The sequence below is a fragment of the Alternaria conjuncta genome, assembly GCF_024043145.1.
Source record: "Alternaria conjuncta strain BMP 0040 chromosome Unknown scaffold_14, whole genome shotgun sequence".
Classification (NCBI taxonomy): Eukaryota; Fungi; Ascomycota; class Dothideomycetes; order Pleosporales; family Pleosporaceae; genus Alternaria; species Alternaria conjuncta.
The window spans coordinates 579,127-604,228 of NW_026250103.1; the positions used below are offsets into that span (position 1 = coordinate 579,127).

The 25,102-nt window shown below is 53.5% G+C and overlaps 8 protein-coding genes across 8 annotated transcripts; 6 read left to right on the forward strand and 2 right to left on the reverse strand.

Moving 5' to 3' along the window:
* Positions 1 to 3,891: 3,891 nt before the first annotated feature.
* Positions 3,892 to 5,938, reverse strand: J4E85_008816 (uncharacterized protein; the record flags this gene model as incomplete). Its single annotated transcript, XM_051473040.1, has 2 exons — positions 3,892 to 5,267; positions 5,440 to 5,938. 2 exons carry the CDS (start codon positions 5,936 to 5,938, stop codon positions 3,892 to 3,894), a joined length of 1,875 nt encoding a protein of 624 aa, XP_051323260.1.
* A 3,672-nt stretch (positions 5,939 to 9,610) lies between these two features.
* On the forward strand, positions 9,611 to 10,266 carry J4E85_008817 (uncharacterized protein; the record flags this gene model as incomplete). Its single annotated transcript, XM_051473041.1, has 2 exons — positions 9,611 to 9,776; positions 9,833 to 10,266. The coding sequence occupies 2 exons, from the start codon at positions 9,611 to 9,613 to the stop codon at positions 10,264 to 10,266; spliced, it is 600 nt and encodes a 199-aa protein (XP_051323261.1).
* A 1,149-nt stretch (positions 10,267 to 11,415) lies between these two features.
* J4E85_008818 (uncharacterized protein) lies at positions 11,416 to 12,966 on the forward strand (the record flags this gene model as incomplete). Its single annotated transcript, XM_051473042.1, has 3 exons — positions 11,416 to 11,622; positions 11,681 to 11,779; positions 11,833 to 12,966. The coding sequence occupies 3 exons, from the start codon at positions 11,416 to 11,418 to the stop codon at positions 12,964 to 12,966; spliced, it is 1,440 nt and encodes a 479-aa protein (XP_051323262.1).
* Positions 12,967 to 13,764: 798 nt separating this feature from the next.
* On the forward strand, positions 13,765 to 15,051 carry XYNF3 (Endo-1,4-beta-xylanase F3; the record flags this gene model as incomplete). Its single annotated transcript, XM_051473043.1, has 1 exon — positions 13,765 to 15,051. One exon carries the CDS (start codon positions 13,765 to 13,767, stop codon positions 15,049 to 15,051), a length of 1,287 nt encoding a protein of 428 aa, XP_051323263.1.
* Positions 15,052 to 15,279: 228 nt separating this feature from the next.
* HIS3 (imidazoleglycerol-phosphate dehydratase) lies at positions 15,280 to 17,965 on the reverse strand (the record flags this gene model as incomplete). Its single annotated transcript, XM_051473044.1, has 2 exons — positions 15,280 to 15,464; positions 15,517 to 17,965. The coding sequence occupies 2 exons, from the start codon at positions 17,963 to 17,965 to the stop codon at positions 15,280 to 15,282; spliced, it is 2,634 nt and encodes an 877-aa protein (XP_051323264.1).
* Positions 17,966 to 18,645: 680 nt separating this feature from the next.
* Positions 18,646 to 19,883, forward strand: J4E85_008821 (uncharacterized protein; the record flags this gene model as incomplete). Its single annotated transcript, XM_051473045.1, has 3 exons — positions 18,646 to 19,258; positions 19,305 to 19,488; positions 19,538 to 19,883. 3 exons carry the CDS (start codon positions 18,646 to 18,648, stop codon positions 19,881 to 19,883), a joined length of 1,143 nt encoding a protein of 380 aa, XP_051323265.1.
* A 991-nt stretch (positions 19,884 to 20,874) lies between these two features.
* On the forward strand, positions 20,875 to 22,551 carry J4E85_008822 (uncharacterized protein; the record flags this gene model as incomplete). The annotated part of the gene is made up of 2 exons (XM_051473046.1): positions 20,875 to 21,389; positions 21,438 to 22,551. The coding sequence occupies 2 exons, from the start codon at positions 20,875 to 20,877 to the stop codon at positions 22,549 to 22,551; spliced, it is 1,629 nt and encodes a 542-aa protein (XP_051323266.1).
* Positions 22,552 to 23,198: 647 nt separating this feature from the next.
* Positions 23,199 to 25,007, forward strand: J4E85_008823 (uncharacterized protein; the record flags this gene model as incomplete). The annotated part of the gene is made up of 2 exons (XM_051473047.1): positions 23,199 to 23,484; positions 23,512 to 25,007. The coding sequence occupies 2 exons, from the start codon at positions 23,199 to 23,201 to the stop codon at positions 25,005 to 25,007; spliced, it is 1,782 nt and encodes a 593-aa protein (XP_051323267.1).
* Between the last annotated feature and the right edge of the window lie 95 nt (positions 25,008 to 25,102).

The following is a 25,102-nucleotide window of genomic DNA, read 5'->3' on the forward strand; positions in this document are numbered from 1 at the left end:
CCGCAGAGCAGGCTACTGTTGTCTGAATATCCGCGCATCGACGAGATATGTTTCCCACTGCCACTAAGAGTATAAGAGCGAAGGACTTTTGATTAACATTACTAGGTGATAAGCTCGACTACCACCAGTCACGAGAAACCGTGGTTATTAAACAGCAGCAAAATGCCTCCAATGCACCCCCCATTCCTTTCCTGATTATCGATCGTCCTCATTAGCTCAAGCCGTCGAAGACTCTTTGTGTTCGATCTGCTTCATTATCATACACAGTTGGCTCTTCAGCCAGCCTCCTAGAAATTCATACAGGTGCCCCGCCTGCTCGCAAGTATCGTCATTACCTCCCCAATTAGCCAGTGCCTCAACGAGTTGCGCACATCCTCGCAACTCATTGAGGATTATCTGTCTTCTATGTCTCTCTTGCTCACCGTCGTCAAACTTGTACTGGGTGAAGGGAGATGACTGCATGTACAGGTTGTAATTTTCCGCGTCCCCAATGCTCGTCACAGACGAAGGGGAGAAAACGGTCTGCGAGAAAGAAAGAGGTTGACAGTAGTTCCAAGGAAGCGATGTCGAGACTGGGTAGCTGGTACGGGGTCCGCGACTATCGCTAGCAGCGGTCTGGTACCAGGCCAGAATCTTGGATGTTATGCTAGAATATAGCATAGCAAGATGTGGGTCTGACGAACATGAACACCTGAGAAGCCGCGAGATGTTCTCTCGTGCTGACCGAACAGTGTGGAGAACGGCATCGAATGAATCCCTCGAGTGGCCCGGGTATCTGACGTGTGGCAGGCTCTCGAGCGTCGAATAGGCCAACGGATAGCAACTATGGCAGTTGTCTGTCGTGACTTCGGTGCAGGATGCTAGATTGTCGTGTCCTCCTACGGTTTGGCTCATTGGACTATACGGAAAAGATATAGAAGAGGCCGAACGGAGATGCTCCACGGTCTTTGCACCGCCAGGGTGATAGTCCGTGGGGTTTGCGTCATCGCTGCTGATGTAGTCGTTGAAAGTCTCCCAGGTGGGATACTGAGACTGTACCGTCTGCTCCTGAGTGAAAGGATCTTGGAAGAACTGGTCTGTCCCAGTGGCTGACACAGGTTCCGGCTGAACATGTTGTCTCGACAGAACGTCAGTGTTCATATAGGTGGTATCTTGAAGGATGTCATTCGGGTATGGTGGTTCAGGTGCAGTCTCGGAGTCGAAACCTGAAGGAGTGGATAAGCTTGGTGTAGGTGACCAGTCTGAAGGCCAACTCGATGTGACTTCCGAATCGGTCCGCCGAACGGAAGGAGTTTGTAGCATGAATGCGCCGAACTCATTGCCACTTGGTGGTAGTCGTTGCCTTGTGACTTTGACAAACGGAGACCCATCTGGGTTCCTCTTCCTCACCCGGCCTGGCTTTCCGTGTTTTCTCGAGACGCCGTATACGCATTCCGTGTGGGTTTGGAGGCAGCGCGCACAGTTCGGATGCTCTTTGCTGCACTTGACTTTCGACGCGGCACAGGCGTCGCATGAAGCCCGGAGCTTCAGATTCCCGTCCCGTCGAGGTGTGAATGGTATGGGTGCTGAAGTAGGTGTAGACATCTTGAGTGGTGTTTTGTTGCTTTCAAGTATGACCGGAGATCTCCAGAGAATGGGTCGAGATGGTGTAGACATTATGATATAACGGGCATCCTCTGTCAAAGAGTCGGTGTCGGGTAAAAGGTAAGCTGAGCGTTGTACTACCAATTCCTTTGGGCCAGTTCCAGCTTCATGAGGCTCCACCGCCTTTATATATGAACTGTTGTCTGAACATTCTTACCTTTCCCAAATGCATCATTGTGGTGTAGGTGAGATTTAGCGCTCTCGCATAGAGCTGCATCGCAGGATTACCATTGCCATGATTAGCGCACCCGCATGTCTCAGCCCTCGCGCCCACATCATACCTTGCTACCCGGCAAGCGAGCTACACACGTCTCTATGAGGTCTGTTCGCTGCATGCTGCATACTGTCTGCGGCCATATCAACGGCTGCAGCTATCTTGATCCCTGACACCACGTTTTCCAGGTGTGAAGGTGTGGTGTGAGTGGTCAGCAGGGAAGCTAATGCAGGTGGTGGACGGCTGTGCGAGAGAAAATACGTCTTGGTAGTCGTGCAGATGCAGCATCCAATGAACAAATGATGTGTCAGCCGCATTGCGCTGACAGAAGACTCTGATACCGAACAACATCGCAGCGCTTTCTTGAAGAAACGAGTGCCAAGATGAACGGCTGATGCTGGCTACCGGACGAACGGCAGGTGAGGTCGCTGCATGCATTTTCCCAAGACCTCTGCGTGTGTCCAATGTCGCAGGACCGACCCTGCTCTCGATGTGGTGAGCGCAGTCGTTTGATAGACATCGCACGTGTAGAGTAACACATCAACATATTCTAACACATGAGAAGCATTTGAGAACATTCATTCATCTGGATCGAAGACGATACAGAGATCCATCGTGCCTTCCAATGACGACGTACATGAGGCTAGCGTGCTGCTGGCCGAGATGGGTAAGCGCTGCCTGCAGCTCAAAATAACTCTCCACCTCAGTGGCCAGCACACCCTCCTCTCACAGCACCTTTCGATCCTGCTCCTATAAACGTCTTTCTACGTATCCTTGACAGCTTCTGCATATTTCTTCTTTGACGGTGAGCCCACGTGTGCCTGTTATCCACTCATAATCATCCATTTGTCGGCTGTGCACCGGGTGGAGCACCTCCGTTGCTATATGCAGGTCGCGATACTGTTCCGTGGATCAGATAACCTGAATAGGATGGCATTAATTCTCTAGCCAGGGACAATAGAAATTGTTAGGTGCGGCTCTGCGAAGTAAGCGAAGAATCCGGAACGATCCTTGGAGCTTGTGGTACCTGAGCCTAGAGGTAGACTACAGTGAGAATGTCACGAACAAATGTTTAATTCGTGTGCACTACTTGGAGGAGACTTAAACCTGTACAGTAGGAGTGAGTGTATGTAGTAGTAGTAAGTCCCTTCTAACATCCACAGCGAAGGGCACTCATCATAACGGTATTTACTGACCGTAACAGCGACATACCTTCATCTGCGATAACCTCGCGATCTGATCAATCACCATCTTCTGCAAACTACCACATTAAGCCCACTACATCCACGACTAAACCGAATCCATCTCCAACCGCACCCTCTCAGGCTGCCCAAAGCCCAGTTCGTCCACGCAGCATGCAGCTCCCGAACATGTAAGCGAAACAATTACTGCTATTCGCTCGCCAAAATCCACCTACTTGCCCACCAGGTAAAAGCACGCGACACAGCCTCCATATGCACGCCGCAACCGCCAAACTCATGCAGGTTGAAAACGTGGTCAGCCAGGTTACTATCTTCACGGCTGACGGCCCAATTCGATATTCGCTAATCTCATGGCCATGGCCATGTGCGCGGTTCCACGCGGCCGGGGACCGGTGAAGCAGCAAAGGTGGGCATGCTGTAGCGAAGAGAGATGGCATTAGAGTGCTGCAGATGTGACGGTGTCAAGCAAGACGAGGTGCGAGGCGTAGACACATGGGAAAAATGTAGTATTGCGGCTCTTTGGTTTTCAGAGATCAGCCGATCTCAACGCCTGACGCTCCAGCGCAGCCTTATGCAAGTTGAATCAATAACACCAGACCGCCAGTTTGGTCCTGGTAAACACCCTTACGCCGTAACATGCTCAGTTATCCATGGACAAACAATGCCGAAAGACTGGCTACAAGTAATTGCCGCCCGAATATGCCCTTTCTGCGCCATCAAACATCATGATCGTTTTCCAACAGTGGACTGCGCCTTCAACTAAGAGACCGCCTCTTTCCTCGCTTCATCAGTGGATGTCTTTTGAGCCGCGGTCGATTCTAGCCGAGAAATCTACTCTTCAGCCTCTGTGTTCCAGATCTCCACCTCCCTGTTTTCCAACTCCTTCATCTTCTCTTCCCCGAATATGGTCTCGGTCGGCAACCCTGTCTTGCCATAGTTCACAACAGGACCAATAGTATTGATCCATTGCTGTCTCCTCTCCATCAGAGTGCGTATTGGCTCGCCGACGCCCGGTCTCGAAATGCCAGCGTTGGCCACAGGATGGCTTCCGCCTCCCGCACCACCAGGCCGTTTGTTTTGTTTCTTGCCCTTGCCTATATTGCGGTTGCGCTTAAGGTATGCGGCGTTGAGTTGATTGTCAAGATCGTCAGCTATAGTGTTGTACTCTTGCTGGGCTATGCGCTCCTCGGTGAGTTCGAGGAGGCGCTGTTTCCGTGCGCCGTTGATGATGGACTGCTTGCGGAGTTCTTCTTGCAGGAATCGTAGCCGTTGAGCTACTTCGTCGTCAAAGTGGGAATCGTATGATTGCGCTTCAGCGTCTGCTTCCGAGATTAGGCCAAAGTGCTTGAGTTCCATCAGCACGCGGTCTTCTATGCCAACGTAGTCGGTGCGATTGGTTTGTTGCGGAGGTTTCCAACTGGGCTGGACAAGTTCGGGAAGTTGGGCGGCGGCGGGTATCGAGTTGTTGTTGGTGACATCTGCTGGTGCACCTGCACCTTCGTCAATGTCCATGGCGTCTCCATTGATTCCATTCGTCTCGTGTTGGGAGTTCTGATTGCCGCGGCCCTCGGGACGTAATGTGGCTAGCAGGCGCGACAGGAGAGGACCGGTAGACACCTGGTCGGTCTCAAGCACGTCGTCTGTTATGTCTTCGGCTGCCCCGCGCGGGACGTTGGGCGGCGGTCGCTGGTCGTTGGAGTCTATGTGGATAGAGCCATCCTCTTCAGCCCAGATCTCCTTGTAATGCCGCGGGCCCCGCCTAGGAAGCACAAAGGGCGCTACTCGGTCGCCGCGCTCTTTCAGGAAAGCGACATCTTCCTCGGTAAGTGGTCGTATGTATGGTTCAACGTAGTTGGCGAAGACAGTGGCATTCACCTGCGACGGGGGCTTGGCGTTGGAGAAGTCCTTTGCTGGTGGTGACCCGGCTATCCTGTCCCGGAGATTGGACTTGGGAAAGTCGGCGACGCAGTAAATCTCCTTCCTTTCCTCGATCGACATGCCCGGGGTAACTTCGCGTATATGGTATATGGTGGGGTCATCGAATTTGGCGGGGTCTGGGCCAAAGGTTTGGAACTGCGGTACGGCGGGCGCGGGCGCCGGTTGGTGGGAGACATCGGAGCCGCTGGGTGAGGGAGCATCGGCTGGCCCACCGCCGGCAGCAGAGGGCGGGGCTTGAGATATTGGCGATGAGATGGCGGAGGAGTTTTCTGTACGTGAAGTCAGAAGTCTGTCGAGTCCTCTGATCTTGAGCTTGACGATCAACTGTCGGCGTCTAGGGGGCATGTTGAAGAATGTAAAGTGTAGTGCATGTGGAGAGTGATTGCATGGGTACAAGTAGAGTCGCAGGGAAGAGTGATTGCCCAGTGTTTGTTGACTTACCTTTGGCGTCACCACCGTCCTGCCTAGCCAGGCCATGGGCACCGGTCGCAGGCGGGTGCTTTCCGTCCTCGTCGTGCTTCTTGCTCACCTTCTTGAGCTTGTGTTTGCGCTCCTCGCCGTCCTTTTCCCTGTCTCTTTCGCGCGGCGCGCGGTTCTTCTTGTTGTTCATGAGTTCCCTCAGCGCACCTTCGGACTGCACGCAGCGTGATTCGACGTTCTTCAGGACATTCTTCTCGATGTTATCGCGCATAAGAAAGAGCTGCTTGCCGGATGGAATGGACGAGCCGCTGGTGCCGCCGTCCAGAATGTCCTCGACGGTAGTAGGGCACTTCTTAAGATATGAGCTCAGGCGGTTTCCAAAGTACGATGACGACGCGGCAGGCTCGACCGAGGCGCGCACATTGGGGAGCGGCGTTGTGTTCCGGCTGCGCGGTGGCTGCGAGGGCTTGGAGCCCGGCTTGGTCGCCTTTCCCTTGCTACCCAGGCCTGGGGGCGCCATATTGGACGTGTCGCAGTGGGTTGTCGGGGTATGCGGGGAAGGAAGTCGCGTCGGCGCACGGCAGACGCGAGGCGGTGGCGGAAGTCTGGAGGCTACCGGAGTGCTATCATGGGCGCTCTACGGGCGACGGGCGTGCATCAATGGGGTTCGCAGCAGGCGTCGGCGGTGGTGGCATGGCCGTCGCGGGCATGCATGGTGTTGGCAGGCCTGGAGGTCCGGGGCGTGCTAGCCTCAGGACACGCCAAGTCGCGAAAGCCCATGGGCGCTGCGATAAGATGGATCGTGTCGGCGGCCCAACGTCATTAGCGACGCCTCAGCACTATTCATGCACAACGGCATCGTCTGTAATTGCCCGGGGGGCCTGTGTGCATGCTGTGCGGTGTCTCTTGACGCAATCTCCTGTTCGCGCCAGTGAATCAAGCTTTGGCTAACGTGCTGCCCGGGGCTGTCGAATCCCATCCGGGAGGGGGCGGCTGCGTGTTGCTTCCGACCAGCCTCAATGCTAGCCACCCGCTGCCAGCTCCACCACCATCATCGCCGCCTCTTAGCAGACTGCCTCCCTGCGCTCGCTCGACACCCGCTCTACCAGCAATGCATTGTAGTCGGCCTGTACTAGCGGCCTCTGTGTAACCCTCGTCCAGTGCGCGCTGTCATCTGTAGCCACTCGCAGTCGCTCCAACATGTGTACGTCACACAGGCTTGCCGCCCGTTCGCCTCTGGCACCCACGCTGACCCTCCTACAGCTGCCCAGCGGATTGGCATTTTTACCATCGACTTCCCGGATCCGCTCGTGATCGACTACGATAACAACCAGTTCATCACCCTCAACGACTCCGTCTCGTTCCAGTATCGCATCCTCAACAACATCCAGACCCTGTCCACCAAGGGCGTCGACAGCAACCAGGACCCCTACGGCATCCTCTACGTCCCCGATGTCAGCACAGATAGCTGCAGAGAACAGGAACGACTTCACGTGCCCGAGAATGCGACGCGGATAGCGAATCTGCCCACCGACAAGGACTACGCTCTCATCGCCGTTGCGCCCTGGTTCTCGGCGCAATGTACGACGGAGTACTTCGCCGCCGCGCGCAACCATCCCACCAAGGCCTTCCTCACATACCAGCCAGGCGACACCAACGCCAAGCCCCCAGTGCTGAACGATGCGTCGTGGAACCTTCAGGATGGCGGTAGTTGGCAGACGGCTAACGACTTTCCCACCTACGCCCTGTCGTCAATAACGGGCAACAATATCATGGATCAGCTGAACGAGTACTCTGGAAATCTCAGCTCAGTGCCCCATGCCGATGAACTGTCACAGATCTACAACCCGTCCGACTATGTGCGGCTATGGGCGACCGTCAGTACTGGTGAGTAGAGCCTGCTCGCATCTATGAACGACACTAACCTCGCTGCTTAGACTCCGGTGGCCAGCTTCCAAGTCTATGGGTCTTCCTCGTCATCGTACTAGCAATCCTCCTCGTCGCTGTCAGCATCACCTCCCTCATCATGCACATTATCCAACGGCGACGGCGCAACGATCTCCGCGAGCGCGTTCTCAACGGTCAGGTTGACCTCGAAGCGTTGGGCGTCAAGCGCCTGACAGTCTCGCAACAAGTCCTTGACAAACTTCCCATACACACCTACACTGCTCCTGCCACTGCGAGTGAGCCCGAGAAAGCGACCACACTCCAGCCGCCGAATCAAACACTGGGAATGCTACATGCCGCTGTAGATGCGGAAACTGGACACAAGGGGGCGCCGTTATCCCGTCGCTCATCTGCACCCACAGTGCCTACATCTGGCGTGTCGGCTGCATGGTCTCAGCCTACATGTCCAATTTGCATGGACGATTTCGAGGCCAACGAGACTCAAGTGCGCGAGCTTCCATGCCACCACATTTTCCACCCCGAATGCATCGATACCTTTCTCCTCAGTCACTCCTCGCTGTGTCCTATGTGCAAGCAGACCGTATTGCCTGCCGGCGCTTGTCCGGTCAAGATCACCAATGTCATGGTACGGCGAGAGCGCCATATCAATCGCATGCGCGCGCGCAGTGCACATACAGCGAGCGCCCAACCAAGCTCTGCATCCACAGTACCAGCACTGCCAACTCGACCACCGGTGGCTTTTGGGTCGCTTGGTAGCAGGATAGGCGGTGCCATATCTGGACGGCGCATCTTCAGTGCGCCTGTGCGCACGCAATCACGACCACACGATATCGAAATGGCAACCACACCGCCACCAGATGCCCCGACGCATCACCAATCGACCAACGCGCCACCTTCACAAACCACGCAAGACTGCAGTCCCACACAAAACAGACGAGAATGGGCACGGCAACGAGCATTGGCTATGCTTGGTCCGCGTCATGCACCGGCTAGTGATGTGGAAGAAGAAGAGAGCATTCCGAGGTGGCGGCGGGTGTTCCGCAAGGTCTTTCCAAGTTAATAAGCGATTTCCTTCATCACGATACCTCAGCATAGTTTCGGCGCAACACTCTCATTAAAGTAATGTATTACAATGGCGTTCAGTATCATGGGAGCGCGTTTGGATTGGGAAAGGGAGATACCAGGGCTACATAGGATATGGCCATCGCGTACAAATATTGAATATTGTATTATCTTTGAATCTGCTATCTCATGCTTTGAGCCTGCCGGTTCCCGGCTGTGCGGGCTTGGCTGCTTTTGCCATGTCGTGGCTTCCCAACCTATTTATCCAGATCACACATCCAACAACAGCAGCTACCCGACACCTTATCTCCACGCCTCCCTGTCGGAATCCTATACTCGACCACAGTGCGCTAGCACAAACATTATGCATCTTTCAGCTCGGGGACAGTCGCGCAAATCACACTGGGACGAACAACGAGCACCGCTGATATTGCCATTGATGAACAACACGAACGCTAGAAGAAAGGCTCTCTCCGATTTCCGCACTACCGTTTTGCTGGCTGCAGAAAGTCTTTTGATCCTACTAGCTCGCTAGAGCTCTCAAACTCTCCCAGGAAGTCCAGCCCATAATCAGCCGTCGCACGTCTGGTTCGTGACCTCGACCGGGTCCATCAATCTAATATATACAACTTTCGCCTCTTGCATACCCGTCTTGTACTTGTCACGCTACGGTAATTTCCACAACAACTATTTTTGGATTGGGTCTTCCCCAAGCGTGTGCTTTTTACCCCAGGATCTGAACGTTCTAGAGCAAGATTGCCCTGCATTTCGCGGCATCGTCTCGCTTGCTTGCCGGCTGTCTCGTACGGAAGTCTACGAGCAATATCGACGGGCAGATCTCATATCTAAAGCATGGCAACCTTACCATCTTTGTTTGCATCTCCGAGCTAGAGGTGCAAGAGGCGAATGCAAGGTCGTCTGTTGGTAGCGAGTGGCTATCTTTCGCCGTCCTAAAAGAAAAGGTGGCCAATTACATCTCTACGTCTGCGGACCACAAGACTGCTTGGTATGCACAGAGAGCTTCCTGGGGTAGGTGTGGTCAAGATGTACTACTCACGTTCTAGGTCTCGTACTCGGATAATACGTTGACATATAAGACGATCATGTCCCACAGTTGCTCCAGTCTGAGAAGCAACACTACACTACGACCATTATCCCGCAGTCTACTTCTTCTTATCAGTCTGCTCTATCTTCTCGATCTACATCAGTAAACACCAACACGATGAAGTACATACTTACCACCCTCGCCCTTGCGGCTGCCGCCGTTGCTGCACCAACATACCAAGCACCAGATTCGTTCAAGATCAAAAGCGTTGTGTCCGGTGGCTCAGGATGCCCCCAGGGCAGTATCGACATCCAGTGGACCGAGAACGGCATCATGCCAATCTGTAAGCCGCTACCGCGTTATACTCCCTCTTGATCTCTCTAGTAACCACACACTCAGACTTCAACAAGCAATTCACAGCGCGGGTCGGAAACGGAAACGCTGCAGAAGACTCACGAAAGAACTGCCAGATCAACCTCGGTCTCGAATTCTCCCCCGGTTTCTCCTTCGCCATCTTCAGCGCAGACTACACTGGCTGGGGCGAGCTGGACGGCGGTGTTACTGGTGTAGTAAAGTCGACATACTACTTCTCCGGTCAACAAAGCCAGTCGACATCAGCACTAAGCATTCAAGGTCCTTTCAATGGCAAATACTACAAGCAGGATAACGTGCCAGCTGCAGTCTGGTCACCATGTGGTAGCGATGCCGCTTTCAACATCAACAGCGAGGTAGCGTTGACACCATTTGCTACACCGGCCAGCGGTGTGCTTGCTGCAACAAAGGAGGCTGGTCGCTTTACATCAAATCTGTACGTGCAGTGGAGAAAGTGCTAGTGGGAAATACTCGGAGTATGTGTAAAAGGGGGGCCTGATGGAAATTGTAGTTGTAGATCACGCTTGGTGCCACGTAGAGATATCAAAATTTTCTTTCTCCTAAATGCGAACGCTCATCACTTTGTCGACTGTGCTTGTGCATCTTATCATTTTTTTGCATAGCTTGTGGCTCTTGCATGTTAGTATCCACGCAGCACGCCGTGACCAGTAAGCTTCTCCACAGCATGTGCATGATGTGGCGGGTGCGGTGACACATGAACATCGCACCGCGACTACAAACCTTCAACATCAGCTTGGCTTTCAAACCCTTTCCACAACATTCTATTCGCCCTGTTCACTATTCCGAGCTCTTATCGTCTCACCGCGAGACATACAGGCGTCGTTGATCGTTAGCCCGTATCCACCCGCTTCACTAACGTGATGATCGTAAGGCAAGACAAGAAGCCGCGGCAGGGACGATAACACTGGAACTCTTGCGCGATCCACAAAGGGGACCACAAGAGCACGCGGACACAGGTTCGTCCGTTTTGTAAAGCGAGAAAGGCAAAAACCTAGTCTCGAAGTCGACACGTCGAACGCTAGTCATGGCCTTGGCAGTCGCGATGTCCGTTTTCCAACGAAAGATCTAGCCACGTGAAGCGATTGTCCCGCGTTCAAGGGGAAGGAATCCACTTCTCGATACGGCAGGCACCGCAATGGACCCGGCGGGGTGCAGCGGCCTGTACAAACACACGATGCGCAGACGGTGGGCAATTGCCGGGAGTGTTTAGTAACGACTGCGACCTGGAATCCGACCGACGTCGGGAGCTACTGAAAGACTCGGAAATCTTGGAAGACGACGATGATAGCTAGCTCATTTGACGGTAGACGGCTCATCTAGGCGGCAAACACCCACTCGAGCTAAGCCCCAAGAATAGCGGGGAAGAATATTTTATTGGGGAAGGGATGATGCAAGCGGTAATCTGCTGTTTGTGACCCCACTTCGAAGGGTCTCAGCCAAGATGCTACAACAGGCGTACTGCCGAGGATAGGAACATTCGCGTGGCGACTCGATTCGTTTAAGAAGTGACCTTGACCCGTTCGCCTTGTCTCTGCCAAACGGATACCCAAATCAACTCTTACAACAAAACCACTACCACTGCCTCAACCATGTCCCCAGGAAAAGTTTCGACTCTCGACTTTGAGACCTTCTACAACATTATCGACGGCAAGCAGCGCGGCTCGGACAACATTCACCATGGTATCAACCCCGCAACTGGCCAGCAACTCTGGGATGTACCCATTGCGAGCGAGCAAGACCTGAACGACGCTGTTGCGGCCGCGAAGAAGGCCTTCCCCGCATGGAGAGATACCCCGGTAGGTTCTGACTGCACGAAGTGCATGTGAGACATATACTGACTTTCTACCTCTGCAGATTGAGAAGAGGAAGGAGCTCCTTAACAAGGTCGCCGAGTCGTACCAGCAACACACCGATGACTTTGTCAACCTGCTGTGCAAAGAGTCTGGCAAGCCGGTACGTCATATTCGTCGTTTGATCCATTGACACCCTTGCTAACATACGAATAGAGAAAGTTTGCTGCCATTGAGGTTGGTGCCGTTGCTGGATTCATCGGTCACCACTTGACTCTCGACGTCCCTTCTGAGAAGGTTGAGGATGAGGAGAAGACCATCTACACAGAGTACTCACCTCTCGGTGTCTGCGGTGCCATCTGCCCATGGAACTTCCCTCTTGTTCTGAGCACCGGAAAGATCGCACCGGCCCTCATGACCGGAAACTGCATGATCGTCAAGCCTTCACCCTTCACACCTTACACAGCTCTGAAGTTTGTAGAGCTGGCACAGGAGATCCTCCCTGCAGGTGTCCTCCAAGTAGTCGGCGGCAACAACGAGCTCGGTGTTCAGATGTGCCTCCACCCCGACATTGCCAAGATTAGCTTCACCGGCTCCATCGCTACCGGAAAGAAGGTCATGGAGACATCTGCAAAGACCCTCAAGCGCGTCACACTCGAGCTAGGTGGCAACGACGCCTCCATTATCCTTCCCGATGTCGACATCAAGAAGACTGCGCCTGAAGTCGTCATGGGCGCTTTCCAGAACAGTGGTCAAGTATGCGTCGCCACCAAGCGCATCTACATCCACGAGTCCATCTACAAGGAGTTCCTTGAGGAAATGGTCAACTTTACCAAGTCGATCAAGATCGGTAACCCAGACGATGGCGACAACCTGCTCGGACCTGTTCAGAACCAGATGCAGTACGAGCGCGTAAAGGGCTTCTTCGAGGACAGCAAGGCCAAGGGCTACAAGTTCGCCGCTGGCCAGCCCGACGTCAGCACCGGAAAGGGGTACTTCATCCAGCCAACGATCATCGACAACCCGCCCAACGACTCCCGTATCATCCAAGAAGAGCCATTCGGTCCTATCGTGCCCACCCAGCCGTGGTCCGATCTTGATGAGGTCGTCGCACGCGCTAACAACACAAACACCGGTCTCGGTGCCTGTGTTTGGGGCAAGGACGTCGAGAAGGCCTGCAAGGTAGCGCGCCGTCTCGAAGCTGGTTCAGTATTCGTAAACTCATGGGAGAAGCCAACACCTCAGGCGATATTTGGAGGCCACAAGGAATCTGGCATCGGCGGAGAATGGGGCAAGACCGGTCTTCTTGCATACTGCAACCCGCACGTCATGCACGTCTACAGGTCATAATAGTGGGCAGTTAACACCCTGCATGATCAGATAGATGAGCAAAGGGGATGATCACAACCCAGTCAATACAAGAATGTTTTGAAATGCTTGAAAGGCTTGAGTACCTTGACCCTGCGATGATGTGGCGGGACCCATTGAACGAAGGAACATGAAGCATTTGATAACCGGTGGCTAACATAGAAATCGTCTGTTCGCCTGGTGTTCGTACCGAAAAGGGTTTAGGTGACATCTACCTCTGACAGGCTTAGCGCTTGGCGCACGCAGAGCACGGGCCCGCATGATGCTTCGTGCCTGGATGGCGGTTCTCCATTCATATCGCATGAGCGGCACCTACCCACACGCAATATCATCGTTTTGCTGTGCGCCGCATCAGCCCACTGTTCATCGACTTGTCGTTCGTCGATGTTGGACTGGAACGGCTAAACTCGCTCGGTTCCGAGGTTCCTTTGGGCGCTGCCGTGCAATGATCTCCAGGATGCCGTTTCACGGTTTCATGAAACAATGCGCCTCATGGGAGCTAACCGCCCAAATTTGACCCACCAGGAAATCGTTCCAGACGCATAATCGCGGCTGGTGGTTTGTATAAGATGGAATCGCATCCGCCGCCATACTGTTTCTTCACTCACTCGGTCATCACCATTCCCTACACACTCTCTTCATCTTCTCTTCTTTGAACTCTACTGGAAGCGTGCTTCCTGACATTCTTTTCTTGAATACCCAAATAGAAGCGAGCTTCTATCCTTTTTCCACCTACCAACCGAACACCTTTGAACCCGAACCGATCGAAAAGTAGCAATCATGCACTTCAGCACATCCTCCATCTACTTCGGTGTCGTCGCCTTGTCTTCGACTTCCGCTGTCCTCGCAGCTGCTCCCTACGGACAGTGCGGAGGTCAGGGCTTCCAGGGCGACTCTACCTGCCCCCAGGGATGGTCCTGCGTCAAGAGCAACGACTGGTACAGCCAGTGCGTTAGCGGTGGTGGAAACGGCCAGGCACCTCCTGCTGCCACTGGCGTCGCACCCGCACCTGTTGTTCCCTCCGCTGCGCCTGTGCCATCGATGAACGCCACCGAGCCCATCGCTGCCCCTGTCGCTATTGCCCAGCCTGCTGCCACTGGCTCTGCCGGTGGTGCCAACGGCTCCACCCCCGACGTCGCTGGAAGCGGTGCCAACGGAGCCAAGTGCTCCCTCGACGCTGCCTTCAAGTCGCACGGCAAGAAGTACCTCGGTGTTGCCACCGACCAAGGTGCGCTCGGCAAGGGCAAGAACAAAGAGATCATCGTCGACAACTTCGGCCAGGTCACCCCTGAGAACAGCATGAAGTGGGATGCCACCGAGGCCACCCAGGGCAAGTTCACCCTCGACGGCGCCAACGCGCTCGTTAGCTTCGCCACCGAGAACAACAAGCTCATCCGTGGACACACCACCGTGTGGCACTCCCAGCTCCCTACCTGGGTCTCCTCCATCACCGACAAGACCAAGCTCCAGGAAGTCATGGTTGCCCACATCAAGAAGCTCATGACCACCTACGCCGGCAAGGTCTACGCTTGGGACGTCGTCAACGAGATCTTCAACGAGGACGGTTCTTTCCGCTCTTCCGTTTTCTACAACGTTCTCGGCGAGGACTTTGTTGCCACCGCTTTCGCTACCGCAAAGGCCGCCGACCCAGAGGCCAAGCTCTACATCAACGACTACAACCTCGACAGCCCCAGCTACGCCAAGACCAAGGCCATGGCCAGCAACGTCAAGAAGTGGATTGCTGCTGGTGTCCCCATTGACGGCATCGGTTCCCAGTCTCACTTGTCTGGCAGCTGGCCCATCTCTGACTACCCTGCTGCTCTCAAGCTCCTCTGTGGCTCTGCTCCCGAGTGCGCCATGACTGAGCTCGACATCAAGGGTGGATCTGCTGCTGACTACAAGACTGCCGTTACTGCCTGCTTGGACGTTGAGAACTGTGTTGGTGTTACCGTCTGGGGTGTCAGCGACACTGACTCTTGGATCGGTGCTGCTTCCACTCCTCTTCTCTTCGACGGCAGCTTCAAGGCCAAGGAGAACTACAACGGACTCTGCACCGCTCTTGCTTAGATGCGTAGAGTGAACATGAGTGTTGTAAACTGACTTTACCACCTTTCGGTAGACGTTTAGTGTTTGTTTTGTTGAGATGGGATGGAATTCTATCGTATATATATTTACTTCTTCAAGATGAGAACATCATCTTTCAATTGATCATTTGAATCATTTCACTCTATTTCTCTATCCAGACAACAACGTGATGATGAAATGATGTTACATGTGCTTCATTTTCCAAAATGATTACGCTACGCCAAGTCGCAGGCTGACGGCCCTTCGGTGGGCTTCTAGTTCCTCAACGCGCGCGAGTTCCATAACAGCAGGTCCGACGTTCTCGAGTCCTTCCCTAGTCAGGTGGGAGCTGGTGATGTGCTTGACGTATGATGACAGGTTGACACCAGAGTATTGCTTAGCGTAGCCGTATGTTGCTATCTCAAGTTAGCAAAAGGTTTCGAAAAGGACATGCGGGGGAAGACTTACGTAGGGAGTGATTAACACCAGCAGAGTAATCGCCGACACTCTCTGGGGTCCATTGGCCAATAAATACACTTCCAGCATTCTCCACCATCTCAGCTACCTTCTCTGCATCATCGACTTGCAGGATAAGATGTTCGGGTGCGTAATCGTTACTTAGCTGCATAGCCTCCTCCATTGTGTCTACTGCAAGTGTGAAGGAGTGCTCGATAGCGCCACGGACAATGTCTACGCGTGGTAGTGCGGTCGCCTGCTTGTGAAGCTCGTCTTCGACTGCAACAAGCTGTGACTCATTCATTCCAACTGCAATCAAGATGACCTGAGAGTCGACACCGTGCTCAGCTTGGCTAAGAAGGTCGGATGCTACGAAGGCAGGGTTGGCGTTCGCGTCCGCAATGACGAGCACCTCACTCGGTCCTGCAGGCATATCGATACTCACACCGGCGTTTGTATCATTAGAAACGTGCATCTTCGCTGCGGTAACGAACTGGTTACCCGGACCGAGAATCTTGTCGACCTTGGTCACGCTTTCAGTACCGTATGCCATTGCCGCGACGGCTTGCGCACCGCCAGCAAGGACGATAGATTCCGCGCCGACCTTGTGGGCAACGTAGACGACCTCGGGGGTAACCTGGCCATTGGAACGTGGTGGAGTCGCGAGGACGATCTTCTTGCAGCCAGCGACCATGGCAGGTACACCAAGCATGAGCGCTGTAGAGGGAAGCACAGCTGTTCCACCAGGCACGTACAGGCCGACCCTCTCAATCGGTCGAGCGAATCGTGAGCACACGATGCCGGGCATAGTCTCTACTCTCAGCGGCTTGTCCTCTTTTTGTGCAGCGTGGAACTTCCTGATGTTCTCGAATGACACATCAATGGCCTTGGCCGTCTCAGGCCTCAACTGCATGAGCTCCGGAGGGAATGGTGCCCTCAGCACTGGCGAGGTAAGCGACGTAGCCTTCTCGAACTTGTGCGTGTATTCTAGCAACGCAGCATCTCCGCGAGTTCTGACCGCCTCAATGATTGGTAGACATATACCCAGGATCTTATCGGTCGAGCGTTGCGATGGTCGTTGAAGGGTGGCGCTGATGGTCTCTGGTGTCTCGTTTTTGGTTGCGTATCGCCTCATGGCTATGCGACCGTCCTTTGTGCCAGCGGGATCGTCCTTGCTCTTAGGTACCGAAGCAGCTTCCTTGACCTCCTCCTTAGTTGGGGCGTTCGTTGTACCGTTGGTCGCACCATTCGCTGCTGCAGCTGCTTGCGCGGCAAAGGCCGGCTTAGCATCACCCTGCCGCCTCTTGACCTTGATGCTCTTCGCGTCGAGGTTGCGCTCGACATCCTCTAATGACACTCCAGATGCTATGCACTTAGTGAGAGCAAAGTAGAAAAGATCAGCAGCCTCGAATGCGACTTCCTCTTTGGTGTTCGCGTCGCACAGCTCGGTGGCTTCCTCGAGTATCTTTGCCCTCAACAGCTGTGAGTCGTTGAAGAGTCGCGCAGTGTATGAGCCTTCCGGCGCTGAAGCTTTCCGACTCTGGAGAGTCTTTTGTAGTTTCGACAGGCCGGTGTACTCGCCGAAGCAAGTGGGCGTCGCAAGGTGGCAGAATCCCCTGCCCTTCTGTCGCACCACAAACTGCAAGCAGTCGCTATCGCAGTCCAGCGCTAATGACACCAGCTCTTGGACATCACCACTGCTTTCGCCCTTGTACCACAATCCTCGCTTCCTGCTCTGGTATACACCCCTTCCAGTCCTCAGACTCTCTGCGACACTCTCTTCGCTGCTGTATACAAGCCCGAGGGCGACTCCGCGCTCATCTGTGACGAGAGTTGTGAAAAGGCCGTCGGATCGGTCGCTCGTTGCGTTGGCCATGAACAGCTTTGCGACGCTCAACGCGTTGGTCTGTTTCGAGGGGTCGACCGTGAGGTTTTCGGCGGAGATGATGGGTATCGCGGATAGTTTTGCTAGCGTAAGGACGCTCTCCATGCTCGGTTTCGCAAACGAGACGAAGACGTTGGGTCGATCTGTTCCGTAGTCCTTTAGCCATGCTTCGACAAGGCCAACATCCTCCACTTGGTGGGAGTAGATGTCCACTGATGTGCCCGCGATAGCTTCTATGATCTCTTCCTTTGTGTTTCCCGGCAAGCACAGCACTATCCTGTCTTGGTCGATCTTCAATGTCTTGAGCTGATCTAATTGCTGGCGGGTAACGAATACCTTGGCGGCGCCGGCATCGAGGAGAGATACGACATCGTCGATTGAGGTGACGGAAGCAACACCTAGATAATTGGCGAAGCGGCCTACCGATTGCTTTAGGTGGGAGAGGGTCTCATCGATGGTCTCGTCGGTGACTCGAACAAAAACGTTGCCGACAAAGGACAATGCTTGAACATCAAGGCCTTGGGTAGATTTGGTGTAAGTAGCCAGATCAATCGCAGCAACCAGATTTGGGGCCATGGTGTGAAGTTTGTTGCAATTGAGGCTTGGACAGAAAGTGTGATTCACACTTGATGCGTGAGTCGCTAGTTCATTGTAGAAAAAGTTCCAGAACTAGCCAGATGCCAAATCGCGGGGCGGGCTGCCCCACTACGGCGATGACGACAACAACGTAAGCACCGACGCGCTTCAGACGCGTCGCACTTACCGGAAAGCCTCGGGTTAATATATATAACCTCTGGATACTGTTGTTTCCGTTCCGAGAGACACCTTCGCACACCCTGCTCACCCTTTGTATTTGCAAGCTACTAGTTGACTTTGGACACTGGATTCGTCTCCTCTCGTTACTATTTCCCTGGCCTAGCGTACGAACCGAGGTCCAGACTGAAGCACAGGAAACTAGCGAACTGTAATCACCAACATGGAATCCCAAGGTACGATCAGTGTTAGACGCTCGGAGGCACCGGAACCACTCCAAGAGCTCCACGGAATCTCCTTGGTCCGGAGAGATCTACAGCGGATGGTGAGCTTGTTCATTCCGCCCGTAGCCCAGGATAGTACATGTACCCCACTCCATTGTGAAGGCTGCCTAGCGAAACCCACTATAATTCGTGTGTAGTCTGGCGAGTATAAAAGGGTCGAATGCTCTCCGCGGATGCCTGATCTCCAGTAAACCTGAAAACACCTCTTTCATCACGAACATGTCTTATTCACCACCCGACTCCGCCAAACCCTTCACTCTCAATGTCTCTGACCAGAGCATTTCGGAATGGCGTCAACTCCTCCAGCTCTCTAAGCTGGCACCTGAAACTTGGGAAGGACGACAGGAAGACCGCCGCTTTGGCGTGTCCCGCAAGTGGCTGTCCGATGCAAAGGACTACTGGCTGAACAAGTACGACTGGCGCGCGCAGGAAAAGCACATCAACTCGTTCCCGAACTACAAGATGCAAATCGAGGACGTCGATATGCATTTTGTCGCTCTTTTCTCTGAGAAGAAAGATGCCATCCCCATCATCTTCATGCACGGATGGCCAGGAAGTTTCCTCGAATTTCTGCCCATGTTGGCGCTGATCAAGGAGAAGTATTCAGCCAAGGACCTACCGTACCACATCGTCGTGCCCTCACTGCCCGGGTACACCCTGAGTACCGTGCAGTCGGTAGACAAGGAATGGACTCTGGCAGACAGTAGTCGCGTCATGAATCAGCTGATGCTGAATCTGGGCTTCAACAAGTACCTCGCCCAGGGAGGAGACGTTGGCAGCTTTACGGCGCAGATGATGAGCCAAACGTACGACTCCTGTGTAGCATTGCATTGTAAGTCCAACTCCATATACCGATTACTTTGATTCTGATGTACCAGTGAACCTGATAAGTGGTCTTCCTAAGCCGGACGAGAACACTCCTTTGAATGAGGTAGAGAAGAAATCCCTCGGTTACGCAAAGGAATGGGCAACCAGCGGAACGGCCTACGCTCAGGAGCACGGCTCGAGACCCAGTACGATTGGGAATGTATTGGCATCGAGCCCGCTCGCACTCCTTGCATGGTAATGTCATCGTTCCACGTAGAGAGATGTTTCCACTAATGTCGTTCAGGATCGGTGAGAAGTTTCTTGAATGGAGCGATGAGGACCCGTCCCTCGACGAGACACTCACCAATGTGTCACTCTACTGGTTTACCGAAAGCTTTGCTCGTTCTATCTATCCCTATCGCGCGCTGTTTGGGTCGGGTGCTAGGGACATTGGCGCGCCTAAGAAGCCACTCGGTTTCTCGTTCTTCCCACGAGAACTGGCCCCAGGCATCAAGAGCATCTTGGAGAAAGAAACAAACTTGGTATTCTATAAGCAGCACGAAAGCGGTGGGCATTTTGCTGCCCTGGAGAAACCGAAAGAGCTCTGGCAGGATGTTGAGGAGTTTGCCGGCAAGGTTTGGAAGGTATGAGGTGGCATGAAGGATAGTGTCAGTCTTGGTATTGCGCACGAAGGACGGCTGACATGATGAAGGGTTCTGCTACGTCCTCGAGATTGTAGGAGTGCGATTTGTGGTCCCAGGGAGCTGCAAGGAGTTGCAATTGCATGCAAGGGACTTTTCGATGCTGCTAGTGCTATATGGATGCGGAGTATGGTACCTGATTAGTTGCTAGGAGGTACATGCCCTGCGAGTAAATGTTATTCCTGCTTCATCGACCAAAAGTCGCTCAATTTCCGCGATCCCAGTTACCGATTTCACGTCCATCGCAATTTGGATGGAACGCCGATTTGTTATCAATACCCCGACTTATAATCAATACACCGTTGGGTCCACCCGCACGCGCAGATCGCTCCTCCCCTGGCGGCAGAACTCCGCCCATCGGCTTCAATGTTCCGCATGACGCGCAGCGCCGGCCCCAACCTTCAACGATCGCACGACAGCACTGACAGGACATGACAAGAGGCCAAATCGGGCCGGCTCTTATATGTTTTGCTAAAATGTTCTACAGCAAGTAACCACCTTCTTAGTGTCGCCTCCGCGCCCTCATCGGCAGATGCATCGGCATCACCAAGTACACCAGCTACGCGTACACCCAGCATGATTACCCGTCGGCAGTTGTGCAACAGAACGAAACATTCAATCTGAAGTGCGATCACGTGAGCCTCCCAGTGTTGCCTCGGTAGTAGTAGACCTTTACCCCAGCTTCTTCGCATGCTTGTTGTACAATTCGGTGTTTGGTGTCGCCAAAGATCGTCATCGCGGCACGTCCCTGCAGGGCTGCATAACGGAGCACCCCAAATATGCCCCAGCTTCTGTTATTCGTTTATCCTGCCCCAGGCACGGAGGCGAACGCTAGTAATGTACCGTGACGAAGACCCAGTTTTCGGTAGAATAAAGAGAAGATGTATTCCCATAATCTTGGTTTAAGGTTCTTACTCAATCTATCTGGCTTACTGTCAAGATGAGGTTCGACAAGTCACTCCAATGTGCGCTGCTGAATGCGCCTTCCGTCGTATTCGCCGCCCCACAGTCAGCATCTTACCCCACAAACGGCACGGCACCGGCCGCTTTCAGCTCGAAGTGTGCGGAACTTGCGTCTAAACTTCACATCGATGGCGGCGTTGTTACAACCGCCGAATTCGTCGCCGCTGGTACGAACCTGACTGTACCCGTATACGACGAAACATGTGCCGCAGCACCGCCAGCTATCACAGCGGACATGTGCCGCGTCGCGCTCAATGTGTCGACATCTGAGCGCTCTGGCTTCAGGATGGAGGCGTTCCTTCCAGCCAACTGGACAGGACGATTCCTCTCTGGCGGCAATGGAGGTTTGAATGGTTGCATCAGTTACGACGACTTGGCCTATGCGGTTGGTCTAGGTTTTGCTGCGGTTGGGACCAACAATGGTCACGATGGCACGAGTGGCTTGCCGTTTTACAATAACTCAGACGTTGTGGAAGACTTCGCATACCGAGCGTAAGTACCCATGTGTCGACATGCTAGAGACTGGCTGACCAATATTAGTTTACATACTGGTGTCGTGGTCGGAAAGCAGGTCACCGAAGACTTCTACGGCAAACCGCACGACAAGTCCTATTACCTTGGATGCTCCACCGGAGGAAGACAGGGGATGAAGTCTGCCCAAGATTTCCCAGACGATTTCGACGGCATTGTTGCGGGCGCACCAGCCTTCGCCTTCAACAACCTTACTTCATGGAGTGGTCACTTCTACACCCTCACTGGCCCAGCAAACTCGTCGTCCGCTTTCGTTCCCCAGTCAAAGTGGGTGCAGATTCACGCTGATGTCTTGAAGCAATGCGACAAGCTTGACAACCTCGAGGATGGCATCCTTGAGGCTCCCTTGCTGTGCCAGTATGACCCTTCGGGCCTAGCTTGCGCTGAGGGCAGCAACACCACTACCTGCCTTACGCCCGAGCAGCTAGAGACAGTCAAGGGAGTTTACTCGCCACTTCTCAACGATGCAGGAGACTTGGTCTATCCCCGCCTGCAGCCTGGTGCTGAGGTGATTGCGGCTGGCGCTATCATCAACGGACAGCCCTTTCCCTACACAACAGATTGGTTCCGCTACGCCATCTACAACGACCCTAACTGGGACCCTGCGACTCTCAGCTCTGAGGACTACGACTACGCCGCAAAACTGAATCTGTTTGGAATCGAGTCCTTCGAGGGTGATTTGAGCGGAATGAAGGACCGCGGCGCCAAGGTCCTACACTGGCATGGCGGCGCGGACTTTGTCATCTCATCCGATAACTCTGCTCGCTACTACGAACACGTCACTTCTACCATGGGTCTGTCGTCTGAAGAGCTCGACGAGTTCTACAGGTACTTCCTTGTCAGTGGAACTGGTCACTGCGGTGGAGGAGAAGGTGCGCACGCCATCGGCCAGGGTGTGGGCGAGGTCAACGGATACGAGACCAGCCACAACGTACTCATGGCTTTGGTTGACTGGGTAGAAAACGGCAACGCACCCGAAACGCTTATCGGAACGAAGTTCGTCAACGACACGGTCGCTCTAGGCGTTGAGTTTGAGCGCGCTCATTGCAAGTTCCCCAAGGTCAACCAGTACAAGGGCGGTAACCCTGATGTTATTGAGAGCTGGGAATGCGTTGACGCGTAGGATCAAGTTTGGCAGTAGCGAAGAAAGCATAGTAAAAGTGGATCAATGACTTTTGTTCGACACTTGATAATTTTTGTATCAATATGGATGTTTTTTTCAAGATTCCAAACCCGAAGATCATTCGCGTACTTCTAAATCAGCCTTGGGGTCGTCGTGAAGCTTTCAGTCATTGTACCGCTTGCTACCTACACTGGAGACCTTCCCGGTGCGTAGACACCTACAGACACTTGCATCGAATGCATTATGAATGTCTCACGAAGTGTCTCATACATATTTCACTTTGGCCGCCCTTAACGTAGGATCGTCCCAGGTTGATATTGAAACGAATCTAAAAAAAAAACAGTCGGCGTACCCACATGCTTACAGGCCATTCAGACTTTGCTGAGAACCATGGTTGAGATGCGTTGAAACCAAGGCTTACAATCCACATGTGGTATTTTCGTGCCAAATCAATTTTCGCGCGTTACCTCGTACAATAGCGCTAAGACATGTAGTCGTGCTTTGCATAGTGTCGTCGGTGGATGTTTGAGAAGTGGAAGTGAAAGCCGAAGACTCACCGATTTCACTCCTCTTACAACAACTACAACAGCGCAAGGTTAACAGCGTTTGACGTCACACAATTTCAGTCCGAGCGTCCTTTCTCTACAATGGCGCTCAACGGTATTGCAGTGCTTTTCAACGCGCCACAACTCACGTCCTCTGTGCATTCGAACTCGTTCCTCCAACACATCCCCACCATCGCAACATCTGCGTACACGAAGCTTACGAGCATAATATCCAACAAAATGGGCTCATTTAGCGTTCCCGAATCCCCAGTTCCAGCGCGGCCTGCGAAGTCGGCGGCCACTGCGAAAAAGCCATCTCCAAGAACACATAACGCCGATACGTCCATAGGCAAGCGCAAAGAACGCGCCAATTCAGACGAGTCCGGAGGTAACGGGGTAAACCAACCTTCACCAGCGAAAAAGAAAAAGCGAACATCATTGGACGGTCGTTCATCGGGAAAGAAAGCGATTGACTCCAGTCCCTCTTCAACACCACAAACGCATTCTAAGCACAGCCATGAAACGGCGCCACCGAATGGCCGCCCGACGAAGCATGAACCAACTTTCGCGCCAAACCGTCGATCGGAACCACCTCAACATCCGCCTCTAAACGCATGTGGACACACGATCCATCCCGTCTATAGCGAGAACTACGCCAAAGCAATGTGCCCGATGTGTCTGGTAGATGCCTCAATGAAGACGCTCCAGCACATCCAAGAGTTCATCAACGCCCATGATGGCTTGTCTCAATGGAAAGAGAACCTCGAGGGCCACTATGCTAAGTCGACTTACCATGTCGCCAGTCTGGGTGGTAAGAAGGGAAAGAATGTGAATGGAACAGACGTGTCTTACAGACACTGCAAGAGAAACCTAGTCAACTTGATCAACGAGATAGAAGATCTTTCCGAGATGGAGCTGGCCTGGGAAGCGAAACAGCCTCCTGAGAACAACGACGTTTACATGCAACATGTCCGACTCAGGAAGCAGTACAGTGCTACAGCTGCACTGCACTGGTACAAGGACACTGAACACAACGGCTTCATCGGTCGTGTGGAGGAGGACTGCGAGTTCTTCAGTCAACGCCGTGGTCGGCGCTGGACAATCGCAAGCGATCCAGACTTCCCTGACCGAGATGGCCATGAACAAGATCTAGGATGGAAATCGCTCAAGAAAATCCAGCATAAGCTTCTCAACGATTCCGATATCCCCAAGGTTCAAAGGACCGATGTCGCAGAGCAACTGCCGAGGCGAAAGCGCCGACGAGAAGGCGCAAGCGTTTCATGGAACGAAGATGTTTACGTTCGCACGGAGGCTGACGTGGATATGCTCCGTAAGGCATCGTGCTCACTCTCAGAAGAGTTCCTCGAGCCTTCTCCAAAAAGGCCTAGGATGGGCGTTCTTCGCACAACTCCACTTGAGGTCACACGAGAGCTTATTCCCGCTGCACCAGTCGCGAACGGCTCGAACCCTATCCGCCCTCACTACGTCATCCCGCTGAGCCGCAACGGACCTCCGAGAGACGTTACTAGGAGCTCGATGTGCAGGCATAGACGACGGTACGTGAAGGGACAATGGGCAGTTCCGGAGGGGAGCGAAATCATCGATACCAGTGGATATCGCAAGAACTTCGACGTCCATGTCGCGAATATGGAGCAGCTGCAGATCGAGGCTGCAAAGATGGACCGAGAAGACCTTGGCGGGGATACAGAGATGAGGGACGCTCCTGCCGCTGATGCGCAAAGATCAACACCACAGCCGTCGCGGTGGTCACCAAGCCTTGGGGGTCGACTGGTGAATTGCATCGCCAACCTTGGTGTCTTCCATTTTCCGGGTTTTGACAGACAAGATCGTGGCGGTGGTGAAACTTCGGCGCCGCAAAACAATGCTAGACACGCCAGTCTCCTGGCTTGATGCCGCTGTCAGGCTGTAACCGTACATCGTGCTGACATCTTGTAAGTCGTTCCCTATAGATTGTCTTGGTGTTTCGCACTAACGGTCGTTTCCAA